General features: G+C 39.3%; 1 protein-coding gene across 1 annotated transcript in view; it reads left to right on the forward strand.

Moving 5' to 3' along the window:
• Positions 1–22847, forward strand: part of LOC124776691 (pH-sensitive chloride channel 2-like) — an 85262-nt gene that overhangs the window by 17266 nt on the left and 45149 nt on the right. Inside the window, exons 3-6 of the mRNA XM_047251794.1 lie at positions 6693–6931; positions 13275–13357; positions 14372–14530; positions 17328–17483. Coding sequence (XP_047107750.1) covers positions 6693–6931; positions 13275–13357; positions 14372–14530; positions 17328–17483 — 637 coding nt within the window. The remainder of the gene's footprint in view (positions 1–6692; positions 6932–13274; positions 13358–14371; positions 14531–17327; positions 17484–22847) is intronic.

Genomic DNA, 22847 nt, shown 5'->3' on the forward strand with positions numbered 1-22847 from the left:
CGGCCATGCGGTTGGGCCACCACGGCCTATCCGCCTTTCACCATACCGTCTACTGAGATGTCTCCGGACAGCCAGTGAAAAGTGAGGTGTTGCTCCATCATGCTGAGACCTATTTTCCTGACTGACATTTAATGGCACAGCTTCCAAGAACGGGTCATTACGTGTCGTAGGAAGACGAAGTATGCGGGACCCGTGAGCTTGGTTTGAAGGAGGTATGGTCCATCGAGAATACCTGTCCACACGTTAATTCCAAACCTGTCTTGAAAGCCCTGAACATGCGTGGCATGAGGATTTTCGTCTGCCCAGACATGGCTATTTCGAGCTTTCAGAACACAATCCCTCGTGAACCTACATTCATCTGTGAAGAGAACTCGACGTGAAACAGGGCCGCGTCGATGCAGCTGTGCAGGAACCATGTGCAGAAGGCGACGCGTTGTGGAAAGTCTGCTGGACCCATAGCGTGTACCCTTTGTGAGAAGTACGAATGTAATTGTTGCTCATGCAGGACGTCCAAGACGGTACTGTGACTAATAGCCTTTGCGCTCGCAATTGTTCGCGAAATCGGTGACGGGCTATCTTCAATGCGACGCAGTACACCTCCTTCAAATTCGGGAGCGCGGCGTCGCCGTGGAGCACCACAATCCTGCCGCCTCACGGTGAAGGTACCCGTTTCTCGTAGCCGTTGTGTAACTTGGGCAAACAGTTTGGCCAAGGAGTGTGACGGTGTGAAAGACGTTCGTGATACAGCCGACTAGCAGCTCTTCCGTTACTTTCAGTTTCGCCATGCACAAGGAGCATGTCTGTGTATTCCGCAAACGTGTACTGCACCATGTTTCCTCTGTCGGTGATGCGCAGGTATTGACTCGGTCTCACGGCAAAGCGGACGATAAGTGACATCTGGGGATCGTTTGGAGTAGTACACGTCATCGTGTCTACCCTGTTGCATACCAGGACAGGGAACTCTGAGACGTTTCTAAGCAGACGTTGACGAGGTACACATCTGAATTGAAACTGTCGTAGAACGGAAACGATACGATTCCGGACATGGGTTCCTATTCAAAATGTTCTGTACTCACTACCCTCTACATGTACTAGAAGTTGGTAACGGGAATTTTCGACCACCCTGTATAGTATTAACGCACGTTGTAGAAAATAAACACCTCCCTCGCATGTATGCGCAATGCGTCATCAGTGATTCGTAAGGCGCGCTGCGGAGGATCGGTATAACTGGAGGTGCTTCTTGTCACATAGTAGGGTAGACAGAATGGGGAATCACCGGCTCAGTCTTCAGTTTGCAGACCCATGAAGGCGGAAGTACATCAACACAATCCGGTGACGCACCTTTTGTCGCTCTTCTACCCCACAAATGTCCCCCCTCCACCCAGTACATCCCCGGTACACAATTTATCCCTTAATACGGTACTTATGCAGTACCTGACATACAATTTAATTAACATTAATTTCAGACCGTTAATGCAATACTTTTTAATAATCTGCGGTTTTTCCATCCCCTGCAAGACGAAAACTATTGGTCCGACAGAAAAAAATGAGGAGAACTTATTTTGTAGGAACTTTAAACGCCGTCTCACCCCTACCCATCGCTCAAACACCATCGGTCGGGAATTTCGGTATGTTGTTCACGGTACTCATTCTGACCACTGTACAAAAATCTGCGACTCCACGAATTTTTCACCGAATTATCCTTCGTTGGCAGGACTATGAGCACTGCCTAGTGCGATGTGCCTTTGCTGTGAATTGGTCCTCGATTCTTTAAACATTGAACATTGTCGTCTGTAGTCACTGACGCAGCCTTCCTTCTCGACCAGCATCACCTACGTTTGCGCAGCCTTATTCGTATTGTTGGCACTATTTCACTACGTCTGGACACATTATTGTATTTTGTCTATTTACTGCCAGAATTTCATCATGAATCTGTGTGGAATTTGGACGTTTTGCTCACAAGAATCAAACTATGCCACGCAGTGTCATGTATACAACTTTGTTCTGGGGGGCGGGGGACTGTGCCTTTCATTTTACGATAGTTCCAACTGAAAATTAATTTTATTGCCCCATACTAATTTATTGTCCAAAATTACAAAAATAAATTGTGTCATTGGTTTACACTTGTTTAATTACAACTCTACTGACATTATGAAAACAATTGATTGAGGTTACGAATTGCATCATGAAATTAATTTTACAAGGTTACAAAGTGTGAATAATTTTAATAAAACATAATCTAGGTGCTAAGAGAATTCTGTGCACCGATTCTATTAATTGCCCGTTTTTATAGTGTAATTCCGTGTTCTTGTGAGCAACACGTCTAAATTCCACACAGATTCACGATGAAATTCTGGCAGTAAATAGACAAAATACAATAATGTGTCCAGATGTAATGAAACAGTGCCAACAATACGAATAAGGCTGCGCAAACGTAGGTGATGCTGATCGAGAAGGAAGCCGTCGTCAGCGATTACAGACGACACTATGACGTGTATAAAATCTACTTTTGTCTGATTCTGTAATAAAAATAAGTAGAACAAACAGTTAAACCGTCTACTAGAAATTTAAAGAACAAAAAGAAGACAGCAGTCTCTTTGCTTTGCCGTATCCTTTATTACACTTTGGACATCGATACTTTCTGCTTGATGAATTGTCATCATGGCGATCCCATTCAGACGTGTCTCGCTGGTTGCTTCTTGATTCTCTCACCGTTGTCAGTAGTAGAGTTGCCAACAGCTACAGAATCCGAAACACATTAGGATAGCTCTGACGGTCACAGACAAAACAATCCCATTGAGGCAACTGCTCCAGTCGACTCATATGTTGATGAAAGAATTTCAACTCAGTATGTGTCGTTGTTAAATCGGCGACGAATGGTTCGAAAGCATAAAATGAATGAAGTTTCGTAACTTCATCAATGATACCTATCTCTTCAGTTTTTCGTGATAGAAGACAATTAAAGCTGCTAAAAAGTTCACCATGTGTCAAAAACCGGTCCTGCAGTGAACTAATAAAGACATCCAGAAACGGAATGAGAACAGACACTTTGTAGTAACCTTAAAAATCATCACTGGTATCCTGATTTGCACGATGTGCTTGGTTGGTAGAAATGCTTGGTTGCTTGATTTCAATTCAACTGGTTGAAGCTAATTCCTTGGTTCTAAGAAAATCCAGCTGAAAGTATCATCAACATTTTCTCTCATTGCCAGCAGTTCCCTCTCTGGCAGTGTTGATTAACTCTGCAATATCTATATGTTGGCGCTGAAGGTGAAGGCAGACAGACTCACCCATCGCAAATAGTTCAGATAGTATAAACGAGCAACATCTCCCTTGTTGGTGGCTGCTAACAGAATCAATTGCACAGTGGGATGTGGTGTTGTTGTCAAATTCTCGAATTTTCCCCAGAGCCGAAACAACACAACCGTATATTTTCTTAAAGACTTGTGCGCTGTGCAGACGCTCAATCCATCTAGAGAGTGTGGTGTGTTTCAGACTCCTGACTCGAGCATCTGTTAGTAATTCAAGGGCACTATTTTGCCTGCGCACTGGTGTCCCAAGGAAATTAGTACCTACAGTTTCCAGTGTTCCTAGTGAATTCGTGGTAAATGAAATGTTGCATGTGTCGGTGACTACCAAATTAAAATTGTGAGCTGCACAGAGAGAATATACAGCTAAAGGGTAGTCCTGTTGTTTGAATGCATGAGCCTCACGGGCTTTCCCCGACATGGAGACAGTTCCGTCATAGCCCTGCTCTCGTAAAAACGACACATCAAGACCAAATTTTACCAAGTTTACAATTATAGATCCAACTAATCCTTTGCCAGTCACATCGAACACTGATAGAAATTGTGAGAAATCTTCACAAATTTCGAACTCCAGGGAAATATAACAGGCACAAAGAGAGAGTTCCTCTGTTCCGGCAATGACAGCAGTTTCATCCATGAGAACCAGTCCTGTTGTTTGAATGCATGAGCCTCACGGGCTTCCCCGACATGGAGACAGTTCCGTCATAGCCCTGCTCTCGTAAAAACGACACATCAAGACAAAATTTTACCAAGTTTACAATTATAGATCCAACTAATCCTTTGCCAGTCACATCGAACACTGAAAGAAATTGTGAGAAATCTTCACAAATTTCGAACTCCAGGGAAATATAACAGGCACAAAGAGAGAGTTCCTCTGTTCCGGCAATGACAGCAGTTTCATCCATGAGAACCATGAAAACCTTTGGCATCATTAATGCGCTGAACAATCCTTCCCAGGAGTTGGTTACTGATGAAATGATTTTGGATTGGGGCACTAATGTACTTTTGCGCATTTACCAGTTCCTTCGAACCTTGCTCGGAACTTTTCGTCACATTTCGCTCGATATTTTAGAACAGCGTGAAAGTTACCCATGTTCACAGAGGGTCACCGCCTCGATGATAGGGACTATGTGCTTTCTGTTTTTTTTTCCGCCTGCTCCACCAAATCTTGGTCCAGTCAATGTTTTATATCTTCTGTCTTGTTCATCACCATATGAACAAAATTGTCACAATCGACTACAGCAGCCTTATGGTGGGCTTTGCTCGCATGGATGTTGAAAAACTCAAGAGCATGCTTCCACTTCGAAAACTTGGAGGTTACCGGAGCTCCAGCTTTTTGATGACCGTCTTTACCAGTACTTATCTTAGCGAAAACGCACAGTGCTTCCCGAAGGCACCGTCCTCTTTGGGAACGAATACTAAACTAAAATATTTCTCCATGCAACTTAGGTTGAAAGTATGATATTTGGCACTTTGCAAAGTCTGAGAAAATTTGTAAGTTGCGTTGGGCACAAAAAGGTTTAGGAAATGTAGCTTTATGTGGTTGTCAACTTTTTCGTTGCTTGATGCAAACAGTCACTTACTTATGTCATGCTCACAGCTTGGTGATGGATTGTCAGAGCTCGATAAAACATCAATGAAAAATTTTGATTTTGCTTCAGGACCCGACAAAGGCGATTTTGAATTAGCAATAATACTTCTATTGTTTCAAAACAGCAACAGCGGCATCTGTGTTGAATTATCCATTTTCCCGGCCTGAGAGGACATATTTTCTTCTAGTCTTTGTGTTTTGGAGAAGTGGTTCACGATGTTTCCTCTTTTTGTTTTGCGACGTATGGTCTCAAAATCAAGATTGCTCTTTACTACCTTCAGTAACACTGGTTTTCACAACACTGTCGTATCAGAAATTTAACAACAGGTAACACAGAGAACCGTGTACGATACAAACTAAAACATTACCTCTATCGGTGCACACTACAACAATGTGCCCACCATCCCTGTAATTGGCATTGTTTCCGTATTCATGTATGTTCATTTGAGGGTACTGTAATATGCTGAGACTGAGTGCGTCAGCTTTGTATTTAATTCACCATCGTGGTTAAACTGTTGTGTGTTACTAAAAGGAAACAGAAAACATGTGACGTTAGTATGTAATGAAGAATGCTGCTTAAATAAATAAACTTCAATGCTTTAAAAAAAAAAAAACTCTGTTTGCTATTAACCAGTCGCAATATTCAACCACGTCAGTTACCTGCAATTCTCTTTTGTATAGAGTCGTTTGTAAACAGTGTTTGTAATGTCTCTTGCAGCGGTCTCTCCGCGATATTTTCAGAAATTTTATAAATTATATAACTCAGTACATATCTCGAAATATCTCTTTTTATCTTACCGATTCCTAAGCTTTAATATACGATGATTATCAATGCAAAGTAGTTTCAAGCCCTATTATTCCTTGGAGCGTGCATTTACTCCATGGAATAGCTTCTATGCTATCTATGTTTTCTCTTATGAAAAGAATGATTGAGATCTTGCCGATTAGCCGTGAAGGAACGAAGATGTATATGTATGTATTGTTGAGCTAGTCGCCATCTTGATAAGATTCTGTATGAGAAGGAATTTAATACATGAACTAAACTAAAGTAAGTGTGTTCGCGTATTATTTAACTGATTATTATTGACAGTATCTGCTTACTACGCTCTGTTGCACGGGATCAGTGGGCAACGTCTGATTTACACTGGACGAACCTGCCGTTTTGTACGCTCAAGATATCCAGTTTATTACTTTCAATAAATGGACTAACACGGTCTTACCAGCAGATCTCCGGTCTTCCCCGTGTGATCACCGGCAGTTAATAATTATTACAAATGTTTTCAGGAGATCGACTGACAGTTTTCGTAGCACCGAGACTTCGAAATTGCTTCACTGCCTTATGGAATTTAAGTTAAGCTCAATTTAATCAGGATAGAACAGTATTGAACTGTGTGAATGTGATAAGCCTGCTTTGTAAATGAAAATTCCCTTAATATACGCATGTTTTTTACTATCCGGATCAGTGAAGCTAAATCAGGCCGGTGTGAGAGAGGTTTTTAAATTTCAGATCCCACAAAAGATATTAAATGTTGTTCACATATTACAGCAGCGTACAACTCTCTTGTCCACAAACTGAAGCAGATGTGTTGTCAACCCTTGTTTTCTATCCATAGTTTCATGACATTGTTTGCAGGTATGTAAGAAAAACCATGTCTATAATTTCACATTTCGGGGGGAGGGCGCTTAAAGTTACTGCGCCATTTCACTCTCATCCTGTGATGCACCTTTACCAACGATCCTGCACTGATGTCCGCATCCTCCTATGAGTCTGCTGACGATCCGTGTGTGCACAGCAATTTCAGGCACAGCTGCTGCTGCAGCTGCGGTACATGGACGTGCGGCTGGCCTACGGTATGCTGATGGGTCCTGCGGTTGTACCAGAAGTGGTTGGTGAGTCCGAGATGCTCACCCGCGTCTGGGTGCCGCACCTCTTCCTCGGCAATGAGCAGAGCTCCTCCATCATGGGCACTGATTCCTCCAAGGACGTGCTGCTCTCCATATACCCAGATGGCAATGTCGTCTTCTCACAAAGGTATCGTTCACCGTGAGTGTTTAACACAAAATCCATGTTCGTGCTTGTATACATACATACACTATGTGATCAAAAGTATGCAGACACCTGGCTGAAAATGACTTACAAGTTTGTGGCGCCCTCTATCGGCAATGCTGGAATTCAGTGTTGGCCCACCCTTAGCCCTGATGACAGCTTCCACTCTCGCAGGCATAAGTTTAATAAGGTGCTGGAAGGTTTCTTGGGGAATGACAGCCCATTCTTCATGGAATGCTGCACTGAGGAGAGGTATCGATGTCAGTCAGTGAGGCCTGGCATGAAGTCAGCGTTCCAAAACATCCTAAAGGTGTTCTATAGGATTCAGGTCAGGACTCTGTGCAGGCCAGTCCATTACAGGGATGTTACTGTTGAGTAACACTCCGTCACAGGCCATGCATTATGAACAGGTGCTCGATTGTGGTTGAAAGATGCAATCGCCATTCCCAAATTGCTCTTCAACAGCGTGAAGCACATCAATGTAGGTCTGTGCTGTGATACTGGCACGCAAAACAACAAGAGGTGCAAGCCCCCTCCATGAAAAACGCGACCGCACCATAACACCACAGCCTCCGAATTTAATCGTTGGCACTACACACACTGGCAGATGATGTCCACTGGACATTAGCCATACCCACACCCTGCCATTGGATGGCCACATTGTATATCGTGATTCGTCACTCCACACAACGTTTTTCCACTGTTCAGTCGTCCAGTGTTTACACTCCTTACACCAAGCGAGGTGCTGTTTGGCATTTACCGGCGTGATGTGTGGCTAACGAGCAGCCACTCGACCATGAAATCCAAGTTTTCTCACCTCCCCCCTAACTGTCATAGTACTTGCAGTGGATCCTGATGCAGTTTGAAATTCCTGTGTAATGGCCTGGATAGATGTCTGCCTGTTACACATTACGACCCTTTTCAACTTTTGGCAGCCTCTGTCAGTCAACAAACGAAGTCGGCCTATACGCTTTTGTGCTGTATGTGTCCCTTCATATTTCCATTTTGCTGTCACATGAAAAACAGTGGACCTAGGGATGTTTAGGAGTGTGGAAATCTCACGTACAGGTGAATGGCATAAGTGACACCCAATCATCTGACCATGTTCGAAGTCCATGAGTTCTGCGGAGCACCCCATTCTGCTCTCTCACGGTGTCTAATGACTACTGAGGTCGCTGATATGGAATACTTAGCAGTAAGTGACAGCACATTGCAAAATTTATGTTTTTGAGGGTGTCCAGATACTTTTGATCACATAGCATACATCCTCTATAATGAGAAAGTGTAGATGAAAACCACTTTCTTCGATGCATATGTCACCTGGTTTGCTGCTATCACCCCCACCCCCCCAAAAAATTATATATATATATACTCTGACTTGCTTTCCACAAACTGCTAACCTCTCATACAGGAATCATTTATCAACTCAACAAAGCTCACACCCCACACCACCAAAATTAAACCCCTCCATGTGTGTGACACATCTTGTGCACTCAAAGCCAACAATCCCATTGACGTCTCTCTGCGCCCCTAATTTCTAGCCCCAGTATGCTGCAGCACCCATACCAGCACTTCCCCTTGATGCCACAACTGTTAGGTTGAATTTTTGTTTTGCAAGTTATTATTCTGGTTGCTATAGGTTTATTCATTGATTGTCATTTTTTATTTGCAGTTCACTGTTGCTGCTTGAGTTAACATAGCATCATTTCGTTATTTGGAGATAGTGAGTGGAGGTGTGGACGCTAGAAAATGGAGTGCCAAGTGGAGAAATTGGAACATTTCTGACATATTCTTCTGTTTGAGTTCAGTAGATGTGTGACAGCAACAGAGACAGCCAGACACATTTGTACTGTGTTTGGGGATAATGCCATTTGACAGAGGATGGCAAGAAAATAGGAAGACATCATTTTAACACATTAATTCAGAACAATCTATGCCAGCGTATTACAGAAATGGAAAATGTGATCTTTCCACCACCGTGAGACATTTGCATGCAATGGGGAAGGTTCAAAAATTGGATGTATGGGTATCGCATACTCTAAGCCAAAATCACAAAAATCAGTGGGTGGTCAAATGTGCATCTCTGCTTGTTCACGGTCAATTGAATCATCAACAATGTCGACCATTCCTATCCTATATCATCACTGGTGATGAGGAATGGTGGCTTTATGCTAAAGTAAGGAAAAGAAAAGAGTGGTTGAGTCCAAGCAAAGCAGCAACTCCCTGTACAAAAGTAATGTTTTGTATTTGATGGAAAAGTAATGGTGTTGTGTACTACGAATTGCTCCCTGAGGTGTAACCATTACTGCTGACATTTATTGTCATCAACTGAGACATCTTGTAGACAAAATCCAAGAACAATGACTAGGAAGACTGTGTGAAGTGATGCTACTCCATGATAATGCCCGCCCGCATTCTGCTAGCCTGATACAAAATGCAATGCAGGAGTTGGTTTAGAAGGTCATTCCCCACCCACCTTATTCACCTGATCTTGTGCCCTCACATTTTCACCTTTTCCATTCCCTATAGAACAACCTTCAAGGAACATCCTTTCCAGATGAAAATGCACTCCAAACATGGCACAACAAGTTCTTCACTTCAAAACCAAGTGATTTGTACAGTCGCAGATCAAAACGTTACCACAGTGTTGGCAAACTGTTGTAAATAGTGAATGAGAATGTATTATTGATGACTGAAGTCTCTATTATACATATCTGTTGTGTTTAACTTATGAAAAAACACTACAAACTTTTGCACCAACCTAATACATACTGTCTAAACTTGAGACTTCCACAAAGAAGTTGATGTAGAAGAACTGTTGACATGCTGTCAACAACTTTCATGTACATGCCCTTCTTGTATTGGATCTCATAGCATTTCACAATGACTTGTCACTGAAGTATTTGCTTTCTGCTCCTAAACATCGGGCACAAAAGTAAAGTACCCTTAGTCCATTTTTCACTATGAGTGATAGTATTGTACATTCTTGTGTGAGACCTTTTTTTTTACCATGATTAAAAATAAATACGGAAATATACTGTCAGATGAGCATGTGGACAATTTGCGATATTGCTGCTCTCTTTGATCAGGAACCCACAAGTGTTACCTGAATATGTAATTTATGGGTTCAAAACGGTAATACTCATTTCGTGCAGAATCTCAATGGCTTCTTGTGACTATCACCTGGAGGACAAATATATTATTTGCTCAGCCATACAAGATGCTACAGCCACATCACATGCCTTGAGTCAGGAAATAACTGTGCTTACAGAAAGTCAGGTAGTAGCAAAGACAATATGATGACATCTGGAACACCATTAACTGGCAAAATGATGACCAGTGTTGAGGCTTCCCCTAATGCAACAGCAGAGAGAGGTATTCCAACAGTGCTGTGCCAACAACACAGGAGTAGCAAAATGTCATCTTTTCAGATGAGTCTGGGTTCTGCATACAACATCATGCTGGACATATCTGTGTGTGGGGGCTCCAAGGAGATAGAACATTACCACATTGAATTGTTCATCCTAAACAGGGACCCTGCCTTTTGTGTGAAAATGTGGAGGACCCATTAGGTATGCACAACATGATTGCCCTTATTTCACATAGTTGATAATTTGAATAGCTGCCACAGTACTTCTGACTGTATACATCTGTGCCTTAGCTTCAAGTTCTCTGTGATATCATCTCACAAAAAAATTTCACAAGACAGCCTGTTGCCTGCGCTACCCTGGCCTACGTCAATACAGAGGGTGTTTGACTGTATCCCTAGCCAGTGTGTTCTCCAGGTCTCTCACCCACTGAAAACACCTCGTAATGGGTCCCAAGAGACCTACACACAATACATCACCAGCCACTGCATTTGTTAAGAGTTCAAGCAGTATTGTTGCTTTCCTATACCTTGCCAAAGCTCAGTCTGATTAAATGCCCAGTGGGAGTAGACCTATTGTTGCTGACAGATGTGGCAGCTCTGTGTACCAGGCATCGCACCCTGTACACTCCAAAAATCACTTCCACATTTAATCATTTTACTTTCCTGCTATGCCATATATGCACAAAAAATTTCATTCTTTGTTTTCTGCCCAGATGTTGCAATTTTGATGGTCAGCAGTGTATCTATCAAATGACTTTTTACCAGCTGTTATGAAGTGGTATAATGTGTGATGCAGTGTGGTGGTGTCAGGTACTTGGGAAGTGTGATAGAGGAAAATGAAAGACATGAGAAAGAGATCAGTGAACATAACAGACAGGCAGAAGCATTCCTGTGAAGTGTTAGGAGTCTGGCTTGAAACAGAGACATCCTGCAAAAAAGCAAAGAAATAATAAATAGAAGCTACTACATCCCAGTACTTACCTAGGCCTCTGAAACATAGATAATGAAGAAAAGATATGTAAGCAGAGGACAGGTATGTGGAAAGAAGTTCATCATTAGTAGCATAGGAGTAATGAGAAGAGACAGGATGAGGAACGATAGGGTAAGGGAAACAGTGAAAGAGGAACCCTTGCAGAGCAGGATGGAACCACCAAGGCTAAGATGGTATTTGCACTAAAAGGGAATGGAAAACAAAAGGACTCCTAAGAAGATACTTGAAATGGAGATGTGAAGGAAATGACCAAGAGGAAGACCAAGGAAAAGATAGCTGAAAAGTGTGGAGGAGTGTGTTGAAAAAAGAGGCAATGACTGGACCAGAGTGAACACAGAATGATTGTGGATAAACTGGATTACATGGAGAGGCTTATGTTCTGAGCAGAAACTGGGGCTGGAAACTGTTGAAGGTGATGATGGCATGATGTTTAATTTACTGCAGTACTGATTTTAGCCTGCAGCTATTTTCAAGTGGTCTTGAAGCTCCTTCACACACACACACACACACACACACACACACACACACAACAGATTAAAACAGAGCAACCAAAGTGTAAAACATTTGAGATTTGTGTGCCATAGAACATTACTCATTGTCATTCAGCTAACAGAATCCTTCAGTTCTGTGATTTAAATAATCAGATTAAACAATGGAAACTCCAGGTTGGAATATCAACAGTATAAGGAAAAGGACTGATTGCTACTCACCACCTTCAATAAAGGAAACTCACATTCAATCACACTAGCAAGCACACCTCTCACACACATTACTGCCATCTCCAGGCATTCTGGCCCAAGCTGCCAGAGATAACACTCATGCGTATGTGAGGTGTGCTTGCTTGTGTTAATGAATGTGTGTGTGTCTCCTTTTGTGAAGAAGGCTTGACCAAAAGCTAAATGTGCAAGCCTTTTTGTTGTCCCTGTCTGCAATCAAGTAATAGGATTATTTATAGAAGGAATGATTAATAAAGTATATGCCTAATTTGTTTTTGAATATGTAAGATTCTTGATTTAAGTGGATGGTGATAGTCTGACAGCTTTCATCATGTCCTCTTAAATTACTGGATAAGAAATTTGTGGCTTTTTGTGATTTAGATTTTAAAATCAGTAAGCACTGGATTAAAAGAACTGAGAGATAACTGAAGTGTACACAAGAGAATGGATAAATTAGAAGAGAATTCATGGACTTTTCATCTAAAAAGAAAATGTCTCTGTGTCACCAGCCATATTAGACTTTAAAATACTGTGCTATCTACAGATTATGTGCTACTAGAATGTTGCTGATGGTTCATTCCTGTGAACTGTAATTTTTTTGCATTATTATGAATTTTATATGAATGATCAATGTAAAGATCACATGTTCATTCATTAAGCAGAACTGAGACCAGATTTTCAGATAGAATTGAGAACATTTTGCAATATTTGTTACATACCTATCATATATTTTGTGGCTCACTTCACATCATGCTTTGAAATTTCAGGAAGCATTGAGAGCCCAGCAAACATATTAATATGCATATTCTCCTAAATAGTACATTATGACAATACTACTCACCACATAGTGGAGATGCTGAGTCACAGATAGGCAGAATAATAAGACCATCAAACAAGTAAGCTTTTGGCAAAAAAGGCCTTCATCAGAATCATACACACACTCATACAATCACAACTCACACACACATAACAATAGTCTCTGGCTACCGAATGTGAGTTGTGTTTGGATGAGTGTATGTGTGTATGTTGTCTGATTCCTATGATTGCCTTTTGGCTGGAGGCTTATTTGTTTGTCAATCATTTTGTTGTGCCTATCTGCAAATCAGCATCTTCACTATATTTCAGTAGTAATCTATCTTTTTCATAACATTGTCATTATTCCATCTTGGATTTCCTGTTTGATAGTACATTATGAGTTGTAACAGTGCATGTTAAGAGCAATAACTAATACTTATTTGTTATATATTGCAGATTAAAAGCTGTTGTTTACTGTTGGATGAAACTTGAGAAATTTCCATTTGATCAACAGAGATGCAGCATTTCTCTAGAGAGTTGTAAGTAGAATGTTTCATTTGTCACAGTAAATGCATTATTTTGCTATTGTGTAAGAACTTTATCCAATGTTTTGTCTAAGTATATTTTCTGTATATGAAGTAAATGTAACAACCTCTTCTGAAGCAATTTGTTATCAACATTTAATGAATAATATACTAAACTTTTGGAACAGGAAATGTACACTTTAATAGAAAAGTTTTTTTTTTTAAATAAATAATGAATTTAAAGCTAGATTATGTCAAACTTATCTATCATTCCTCAGAATTAAGTGAAAGACAGGATACAGAAAAAGAAAGCAACATATTGTATTCCATTCAACATTTCACTTCCCTCTTGATCCTACATTTAAAGTGACTTTTCCTTCCTTTGAGGAAAGCAATCATTGTATGTCAGCACTTGTTGGAAAGTGAAGTCACCAAAAGTAGAGCAACAATAATTCATCTATGATGAATGCTATGCATAAGCTGAACATATGTCTCATACACAACACTGTAATTCTCTTTAGCACAGAAGAAGAACTCTTTTTCTTACATGGTAACATCTGCAAACCTCATTTTAACATGGTGTTGCGTCTAGGCCATCACCTAAAGAGGGACTTAAGTCCCAGCTGCTTTGGAGAAATATATTGTACTGAAAATGTGACACATTGATGTCCAGCCACATAATTTCAAGATACACACCACTTTGACTATAGTTCTTACATCTTTTTAAATCTGTTTTCTAATATCCTGAGGACCATGATTAACTTCACACCAATGATGATGCTATCAACACAACCAATTTCAGTGAATGTCACATTTTTAAAATTATTTCAAAGTTGGTGCTGTGTATTATTTTTTCACTGATATTGACATTTCTTAATATTAACAGGAGGATAATTTCAAAAAGCTCATTCCAGTTGTCATATCAAAAATATAATAATTACAATCATTTTGAATCATAACGAAATCTTAAAAGTTAAGTGCTAACACATGAAACATATTTAATTACATTTAGGATTGCTTTTGTTCCAGGGACCTACAACACAAGTCAGCTGGTCTTACAATGGGAAAGAGAAATGCCTGTTACCATGAACCCATCTTTGCATCTTACTGAGTACTCTCTTAATGATATGTGGACAAATGAGTCTGAAGTTACATACACTAACCCAGGATTCACTCATGGGCCATTCCGTAAGTTGCTAGTTTGAAGTAAAGAGGAACTAGTGAAGGAATGTTCATGATTTGTTATTTGTACTTTGCTCCCACTTATGTACATATAAACTACTGAAAACGGAATGTGTTACATAAGAAATAGTATTAACCTATGGCATAAGAACTTTCTTTTAATATTTGTGGCTCAGTGTTAAAATTTACTGTAAACCAGGTCTTGACAACTTTTAGTATCTGCAGATTGCATTATCAAAACCTAATTATCCTGGAGGACACATATCAGTTTAATGATAATACTGTGGATTGACAAGCACCTCTTACATGAGGTTGGTCTGTGCATGTCAGCGCACAGTGCCAGTATGTTCCAAAAGACCTCAAGCAAAAATGTGATTTTTCAGGGTGTCATATCTCAGGCTCTGTTGATCACAGACATAACAAGTCAAGTGTTTGGGATAGCCCTTGGCCTAGTGACCATATGTATACATATCAGAAGAACAGGCATACTGTAGCTACTGTACAGAACAGGATCAAAATTTAAGCATTACACACATCCTCCAGGCAAATTAAGAAAATCAGTTGGTTCTTTTGCATTAAGTGAGGTTTACAGCAGAACTTAGGTGACATATAAAAGCAACATTTGCTTTGAGGTTCCTGAGAAAATCACAAAAAACCACAACATTTTGGCACAAAAAGTACCCATTGTATTACGGAGATCCACAGACCGTATGCACATAAAATATGCATGTAATATCCAGTCTGAGGCATAAACACAGTTTTAACTGATGTAGTGGACTCATGGCAAGGGTAGCAGGGTCATCACCTGAGTTTCAGAGGTCATCTAATAATGCTTTTAGTCAGCATTTTTACAGTCAGCATTTTTTCACCAATAAAACTTTGACACACTGTCTCTGTATAATGGGCACTTCACACCTGTACAAATATGGCCAAAGTGGTAGTGCAGCAAAAAACAAGGCTAAAAGGATCTTAACATTTCTGAAAAGACCTTAAAACAACTGCCAAAAATTATGTAAACCTGGAAAGAATACAAATTCAGTAAACTATTTCTAACAAATTTTTACTCTTTTATGATACAAATCATAAGCCGACCATTTTTGACAAATTGTGATCAATGAACAATGTATCCATAAGAAATGTGAAGTAAACAATTTTGTGTTAACTTTTACTGTGCATACTTATTTGTTGTTACATGTTTCAAATTGTATAAATGTACTGAAGTATATAAATAAACTGTCAAAATTTTACTGACTTATAGAATTTCTTTTATATAAGCAGCACACCCTGCTGTAGCAGGGAAAAGGAGGGAATAAGTGGAAAAATGTTCTTGCTGGAGCTCAAGAAAGCAGAATATATTCCTCTTTAAAAGACTTGAACAGAGAAGTGGTGAACGAGGTGCCTCAATCCTCATTCAGCTCTCCCCACCAAAAATTTTGGCATGTGGATGTATTCACACGTTTTGTGCTGAAAGAAAGTGGTGGAGAGACAGTGATAGTGAAAGGAGAAGAAGACAGTGCCAGTGGTAGAGGAAGAGAGAGGAAAAGGTGATGAAGGGAGAGAAAGTGGCAGTGATGCAGAAAGGGAGAAGGATGAAGGCAATGGCAGTGGGAGCCAAATAGAGAGGAGATAGGTGATGGGCAGTGAGACAGTGGCAGTAAAGGAGAAAGAGAGTTGGATGGAGATAGTAACAGTGGGAGAGAAAGAGAGAGGAAGGAGACTGTGGAAGTGAAACAGAGAGATAAGTGCAGACCATACACAGGCTTGGGGGGGGGGGTCTGGACTCACATATCCTTGAAAGGCGAAGTTTCACATGTACGTACAGTGGAGGGCAATTTCCCTCATCCTCTTTAATGTTTTCAGTTTAGGGAGTATGAAGGCTTAACTACTAAGAGAGATTGGATAAGGTGATTTAGAATGCTCTGTGTTAAAAGAGCATGAATATCTTAGCATGCCAAAATTTTTGGGGAGAAAATTTGAATGAGGACTGGTGCAGCTGGTTCCTCAGTTTTCTGTCTGTCTTTTAAAGAAGAATATATTTACCCCTTCTGTGCTCAGACAGGACCATTTTTTCCACTGGTTTAATACTTGTTCATAAATAGACATACATAATGTCTCTTCAAAGTGTATGCCTTCAAAAAAGGCACACCCCCTCCATAAATTAAATACAGAGGGTTATTCTTACGTTGTTCAAAAAATATCTCTGTCCATTGTTCATTAAAGACCTGGTAGTTGTCTTCTATTTTTCTCTTGTTAGAAGTATTTGATTAAGACACTGTTATTATTTTTCAACCTGAAACAAATATTTAAGCTTCAACTATCTGCACTGATATGCTACACTGGGTTTTTAATAACTAAAGAATAATTTATGGAAAGAAACAGCTACATAATTTCCTTCTCTTCCTCTCCAGTAAACCTCCCATGACCCGGGATTCTGGGTGGCTTTCCTGAACTGTACTCCTTTCCCTAAACCTCTCCAGTCCTTTTCCTTCACCCCTCTTCCTTCCCCTTCAGCTCTTCTACCTGAAGAAGGAGCCACTGGCTTCAAAAGCTTTTAAAAGTTAAGTCCTCTTATGTGTGTGTTCCCCTGCTACCACTTGGAGTGTACATAAAGTCTTTAATATTTTTCTTCTGTGTGTCATGACAAAACAATGACGGGTCTGTGAGCCACATGAAATGATTTTGAAGGGCACATGTGATCCATTGGTGGTAGATTGCTGATAATTTCTACAGACAAAAATTACTTTTATCTCTTCAGTTGAAAGAATTTATCATTAGTTCAAGACAACTGCTACTCTGTTCACAGATGGTAACTACAGCACAGTGAGCATCACTTTTGAACTGCAGCGAGAGATTGGCTTTTATATGATGGATTACTATGTGCCTAGCATGCTCCTTGTGATGATATCTTGGGTGTCCTTCTGGCTTGAAGCAAATGCAGTCCCAGGAAGAACAACACTTGGTAAGTAAGGCACTAAATTCTAATAAAATTAAAGAAATTATCTCACTGTGCAAATAGTTTTTCAGATGTTTTCATACAACTGGGTATTTCATTTGAGAACTAACAGCTAGACCCTCTTCAACATAAATTTCTGTACCCTGTCCTAAGAAACTGACTATACAAAAAAAAATAGGCAATGAATATCTACCTTTAGAACTACTTTTGGTAAATCTAAAGGTTTCTTTGGTAGATCTCTGTGTAATACAAATTTACTTCCCAACAAAAAACAGAGAAGATGAAAAAACAGAAGATATGTATGATCATATAGAAGAACCTTTAGCAACAACAAAGGAAAATGACAAGTTATGGTAATGGGAGACTCTAATGCCTGTGTGAATAGCCACAAAAAGGGTTAGTAAAGTTGGACTGGATAATGTAAATGTTTTTTGTTGTTGTTGTTGTTGCTGTGGTCTTTAGTTCAGAGACTGGTTTGATACAGCTCTCCATCCTACTGTATCCTGTGCAAAACTCTTCATCTCTGAATAACTGCTGCAACCTACAGTCTTCTGATTCTGCTCAGGGAATTGGTCTTTTGGTCTCCTCTTTTGATTTTTAATTCCCCTCCACACTTCCCTCTAATACTAAATTGAAAAACCTTTGATTTTTCAGAATGTGTCCTATCAACTGATCCCCTTCTTCTAGTCAGATTGTGTCACAAATTTCTTGTCTCCCCAATTCTGTTTTGTACCATCTCATCAATTACACTATCTGTTCATCTACTCTTCAGCATTCTGCTGTAGCACTACATTTCAAGTGTTTCTATTCTTTACTTGCCTTACTGTTTATTGTGGATGTTTCCCTTCCATATACGCCTACACTCCAGATAAATACCTTCAGAAAAGACTTCCCAAGACTCAAATCTTTATTCAGAGTTAGTGGATTTCTTGTCTTCAGGAATGCTCTACATTTTACATCTTCTCTACTTCGACCGTCATCAGTTATTTTGCTGCCGAAGTAGCACAACTCATTTACTACTTTCTGTTTTGTACCATCTCATCAATTACACTATCTGTTCATCTACTCTTCAGCATTCTGCTGTAGCACTACATTTCAAGTGTTTCTATTCTCTACTTGCCTTACTGTTTATTGTGGATGTTTCCCTTCCATATATGCCTACACTCCAGATAAATACCTTCAGAAAAGACTTCCCAAGACTCAAATCTTTATTCAGAGTTAGTGGATTTCTTGTCTTCAGGAATGCTCTACATTTTACATCTTCTCTACTTCGACCATTATCAGTTATTTTGCTGCCGAAGTAGCACAACTCATTTACTACTTTTAGTGTATTGTTACGTAATCTAATTCCCTCAGAATCACCTGATTTAATTTAACTACATTCCATTACCCTTATTTACTTATGTTGACATCCATCTTATACCCTTCTTTCAAGACACTGTCCACACATTAAACTTCTGGTCCAAGTTCCTGTTTCTGGCAGAATTACGATGTCATCGGCAAATGTTGAAGTTTCTATTTCTTCACCCTGAACTTTAATTACTATTCCAAATTTTCCTGTGGTTTCCTTGAATGCTTGCTCAGTGTGTAGACTGAATAACATCAGGGATATGCTACAACCCTTTCTCACTATCTTCTTAACCATTGCTTCCTTTTCATGTCCCTTGAGGCTTATAAGTGCCATCTGGTTTCTGTACAAATTGTAAAAAGCCATTCACTCCTGGTATCTTACCCGTGCAGCCTTCAGAATTTCAAAGAGAGTATTCCAGTCGAGATTTTCAAAAACTTTCTCAAAGTTGATGAATGCTATAAATGTAGGCTTGCCTTTCCTTAACCTGTCTTCTAAGAAAAGTCATAGGATGCTCATGTATTCCTACAGTCCTGACTCTAAACTGGTACCCTAAGGTCAGCTTCTACCAGTATTTCCATCCTCCTGTAAAGAATTTGTGTCAGTATTTTGCAACCTTGACTTATTATCCAGATAGTTTTGCAATAGTCACACCTATAAGCACCTGATTTCTTTGGAATTGTAGTTATTACATTCTTCTTGAGGTCTGAGGGTATTTTGACTGTCTCATATATCTTTCACACCAGGTGCAATAGTTTTGTCATGGCTGGCTTACCCAAGACTATCAGTAGTTAAGACAATGTTGTCTGCTCAAGGGGCCTTGTTACAGCCCAGGTCCTTCAGTGAGCTGTGAAATTCTTCTTGCAGTGTCAGATCTCATCTTCATCTACATCCTCTTCCCAGTCTATAATATTGCTTTCAGGCTCATCTCCCTTGTATAGACCCTCTATATATTCCTTCCACCTTTCAGATTTCCCTTCTCTGCTTAGGTTTGGTTTTCCATCTGAGCTTTTGATATTCATACATGTACTCTAATCTCAAAAGGATTATTTCCTGCAGGTGGTATCTATCTTACCTGTAAGGACATATGATTCTAAATCCTTTCATTTGACCTCTAGCCATTCCTATTTACCTATTCGGACTTCCCATCAGTCTCACTTTTTTGACATTTGCATTCCCTTTCACCTGCTTTATTTGCTGCTCATTTATATTTTCTCCTTTCATCAATTAAATTCAGTATCTCCTGTGATTATCCAAGAATTTCTACTAGACCCTGTCTTTTTACCTATTTTATCCTCTGCTGCCTTCACTATTTCATCTCTCAAAGCTACCTATTCATCTTTATTGTATTTATTTCCCCTGTTCTAGTCAATTGCTGCCTAATGCTCCCTGTGAAGCTCTCAACTGCCTCTTGTTCTTTCAACTTATCCAGGTCAGATCTCCTTAATTTCCTCTTTTTGCAATTTTTTAAGTTTTAATTTACAGCTCATAACCAATAAATTGTGGTGTGAGTCCACATTGGCCCTTGAAAATGTCTTACAATTTCAAATCTGGTTCCAGAATCTCATCTTACCATTGTATAATCAGTCTGAAACCTTCCAGTGCCTCCAGGTCTCTTCCACATGTACAATCTTCTTTATGAACTTTCAGCATGCTGCAGGTGAAAAATATGTCAGCAACTGTTCTTGTAATTGAAAAAAATGGTTGTAGCTTTGTCATAAGTTACATGAGAAGTATCTGTTTTTTATTTCTTGATGGTGACTAGTTTCAGACACCTGTGTCCATTTTCAAACCATCCTACAAAGAAGATTACAGTTGACATGACAATCTTATACAAGCAAGGCACATATTTGTAATACAATTATAGTACACTAATACAGGGTGTATCATAATTAATGGCGTAAACATATACAGTTGAAAGTATCCAACACTAGAAGCAAAAATGTCTCAGTAAACATAGGGTCAAATATGCATACCTTAAGAGCTACGAGCAATTTTTCATCTTTGATACTTTGAGACAAATCTCTTCTACTGCAAGTTCTTTGCTTTCCACATTTTGGGAAGTGGTAGTATGGACCAAAATAAGAAAAAAATGTTCGGCAAACATGTGCTCTAAAACCCATACTTTAAAAGTTATGAGCACTTGATCATTAGAAGAGTTGTGTTTCAAAGTAGCAATGATGAACAAGTGCTCATAGCTCTTAAGGAATGCATTTTAGAGCACATGTTTCTAGTATCATGTACTTACAACTGTACGCGTTAACTCCATTAATTGTGATACACCCTGTATATGTGTAAGGTACACAAATTTGCCGTGGTTCTTTTTTCCAAGTTGTCTTACTGGTTACATACCATGCTATAAGTGTGACAAAAACAGACAATAGTCCAGAAACTGCCCCTGCAGTAATCAAAGCTGTATATGCCCAACTTAACAACAGCAAATTACACCACATAGGATGGACATTAGAGAACTGGTGTGCAGAGACATCAGTAGTTGCCAAGTAAAAGTCTAAGAGGCCACTGACAGTGGCTCACACTGAAGATGATAAAATATTTACTGACTAAAGAATATGTCCTTTTATTTTTGAGTAACTTAATATAAATTTAAAAACCATACACTGGCAAAAATTTGTTGGTGGTTTACATGGCGATTTGATTACTATAAGCTGTTTCTTATTTTGGTCTTCATACGTGTTTGCAAATGCTATGGTTTGTGATGCCATAGCAGTGAAGTTGTAAAGATTTTTAGTCATTGGAAGAATAAATATAAACATCATCATTACTGTGGTTCGTAAGTTTTAACTGCAAATACCTATTATCTCAGATATTAGAGAACTGTATGTAAATTAACTTGTAACTGAAAAAACCTCTTATCTCAGGCATTAGAGAATGGTATGTAAATTAATGTCAACTGCTGAGATGATTTCTTATAGGTAACTTTTGTTTCATGAGGTACTATTTTTTAAGTACAGTGTACAGAAATATAACTTCTGTGCGTATTCTATGGTACTCTAGCATCAATTACATGAAGTGTTATTGTCTGATGCAGTGCATGAGTACTTTTGTGTATTCCAGCCACATGTAACTATTGTTTAGTCATGGCTTTTTTGATATTGCAGACTGAATATCATTTATGCCGTGGACACAGCAGTTTCAGTTGGCCTATAAATGTCTTTTCTGTACACACACGATGCAATGCAATTTATGCGTGTTGATGTGCAGCTTTCATTGAAGGGATTATGCACATAATAAAAAGTTTAATCTGCAATAAGATAGGATTTGTTATTTTATGGTGTATTTTAAAGATTGTTAAGTAATGTAATTTTTGTTCATCTGTCTGGTTTTTGCCAGTCAGTAGTTTCAGAGTAATTTAGTAATGTTTTAACATGGAGGTGTGCTCTCACACCAGTTTGTACTGATCTAAGTCAAGTTGTATAATAAGTTTAAGCTGTAAAATGAAAGGATTTGCCATGTGGAGTGGCCGCATGGTTAGAGGTGCCATGTCAATGATTGTGTGGCCCCTCCCACCAGAGGTTCGAGTCCTCCATCGGGCAGGTGTGTGCGTGTTGTTCTTAGCGTAAGTTAGTTTAAGTAGTATGTAAGTCTACGGGCAGATGACCTCAGCTGTTTGGTCCCTTAGAAATTCAGACACATTTGAACATTTGAAAGGATTTATTATTTCTATGATGCATTTTAAAAACTTTTAAAAAATGCGTTTTGCTCATTTACATCTGAATTTGCTAATCAGTGGTGCTTAACATTTCAATATTTGATGTGCTGTGACCCTAGTCTCACTATGGATTCAATTCATAAAAAAGAAATGTAATTTTTGCTCATTGGAATACTATATGTGGAACTATGTAAATCTGTTGAAAATGACATATCATTTCAATATTAGATGTGTTGTCACACTAGTAGTGCTATGGATGTAATATGTAACAAAACAAAATGTAATTTTTACTCATCAAGGCACAGTATGTAAAACTATGAAAATCACAAAAAATGGCATGTCTAAGGGTGGT

Source organism: Schistocerca piceifrons, chromosome 2 (genome assembly GCF_021461385.2).
Source record: "Schistocerca piceifrons isolate TAMUIC-IGC-003096 chromosome 2, iqSchPice1.1, whole genome shotgun sequence".
NCBI classification, from domain to species: Eukaryota; Metazoa; Arthropoda; class Insecta; order Orthoptera; family Acrididae; genus Schistocerca; species Schistocerca piceifrons.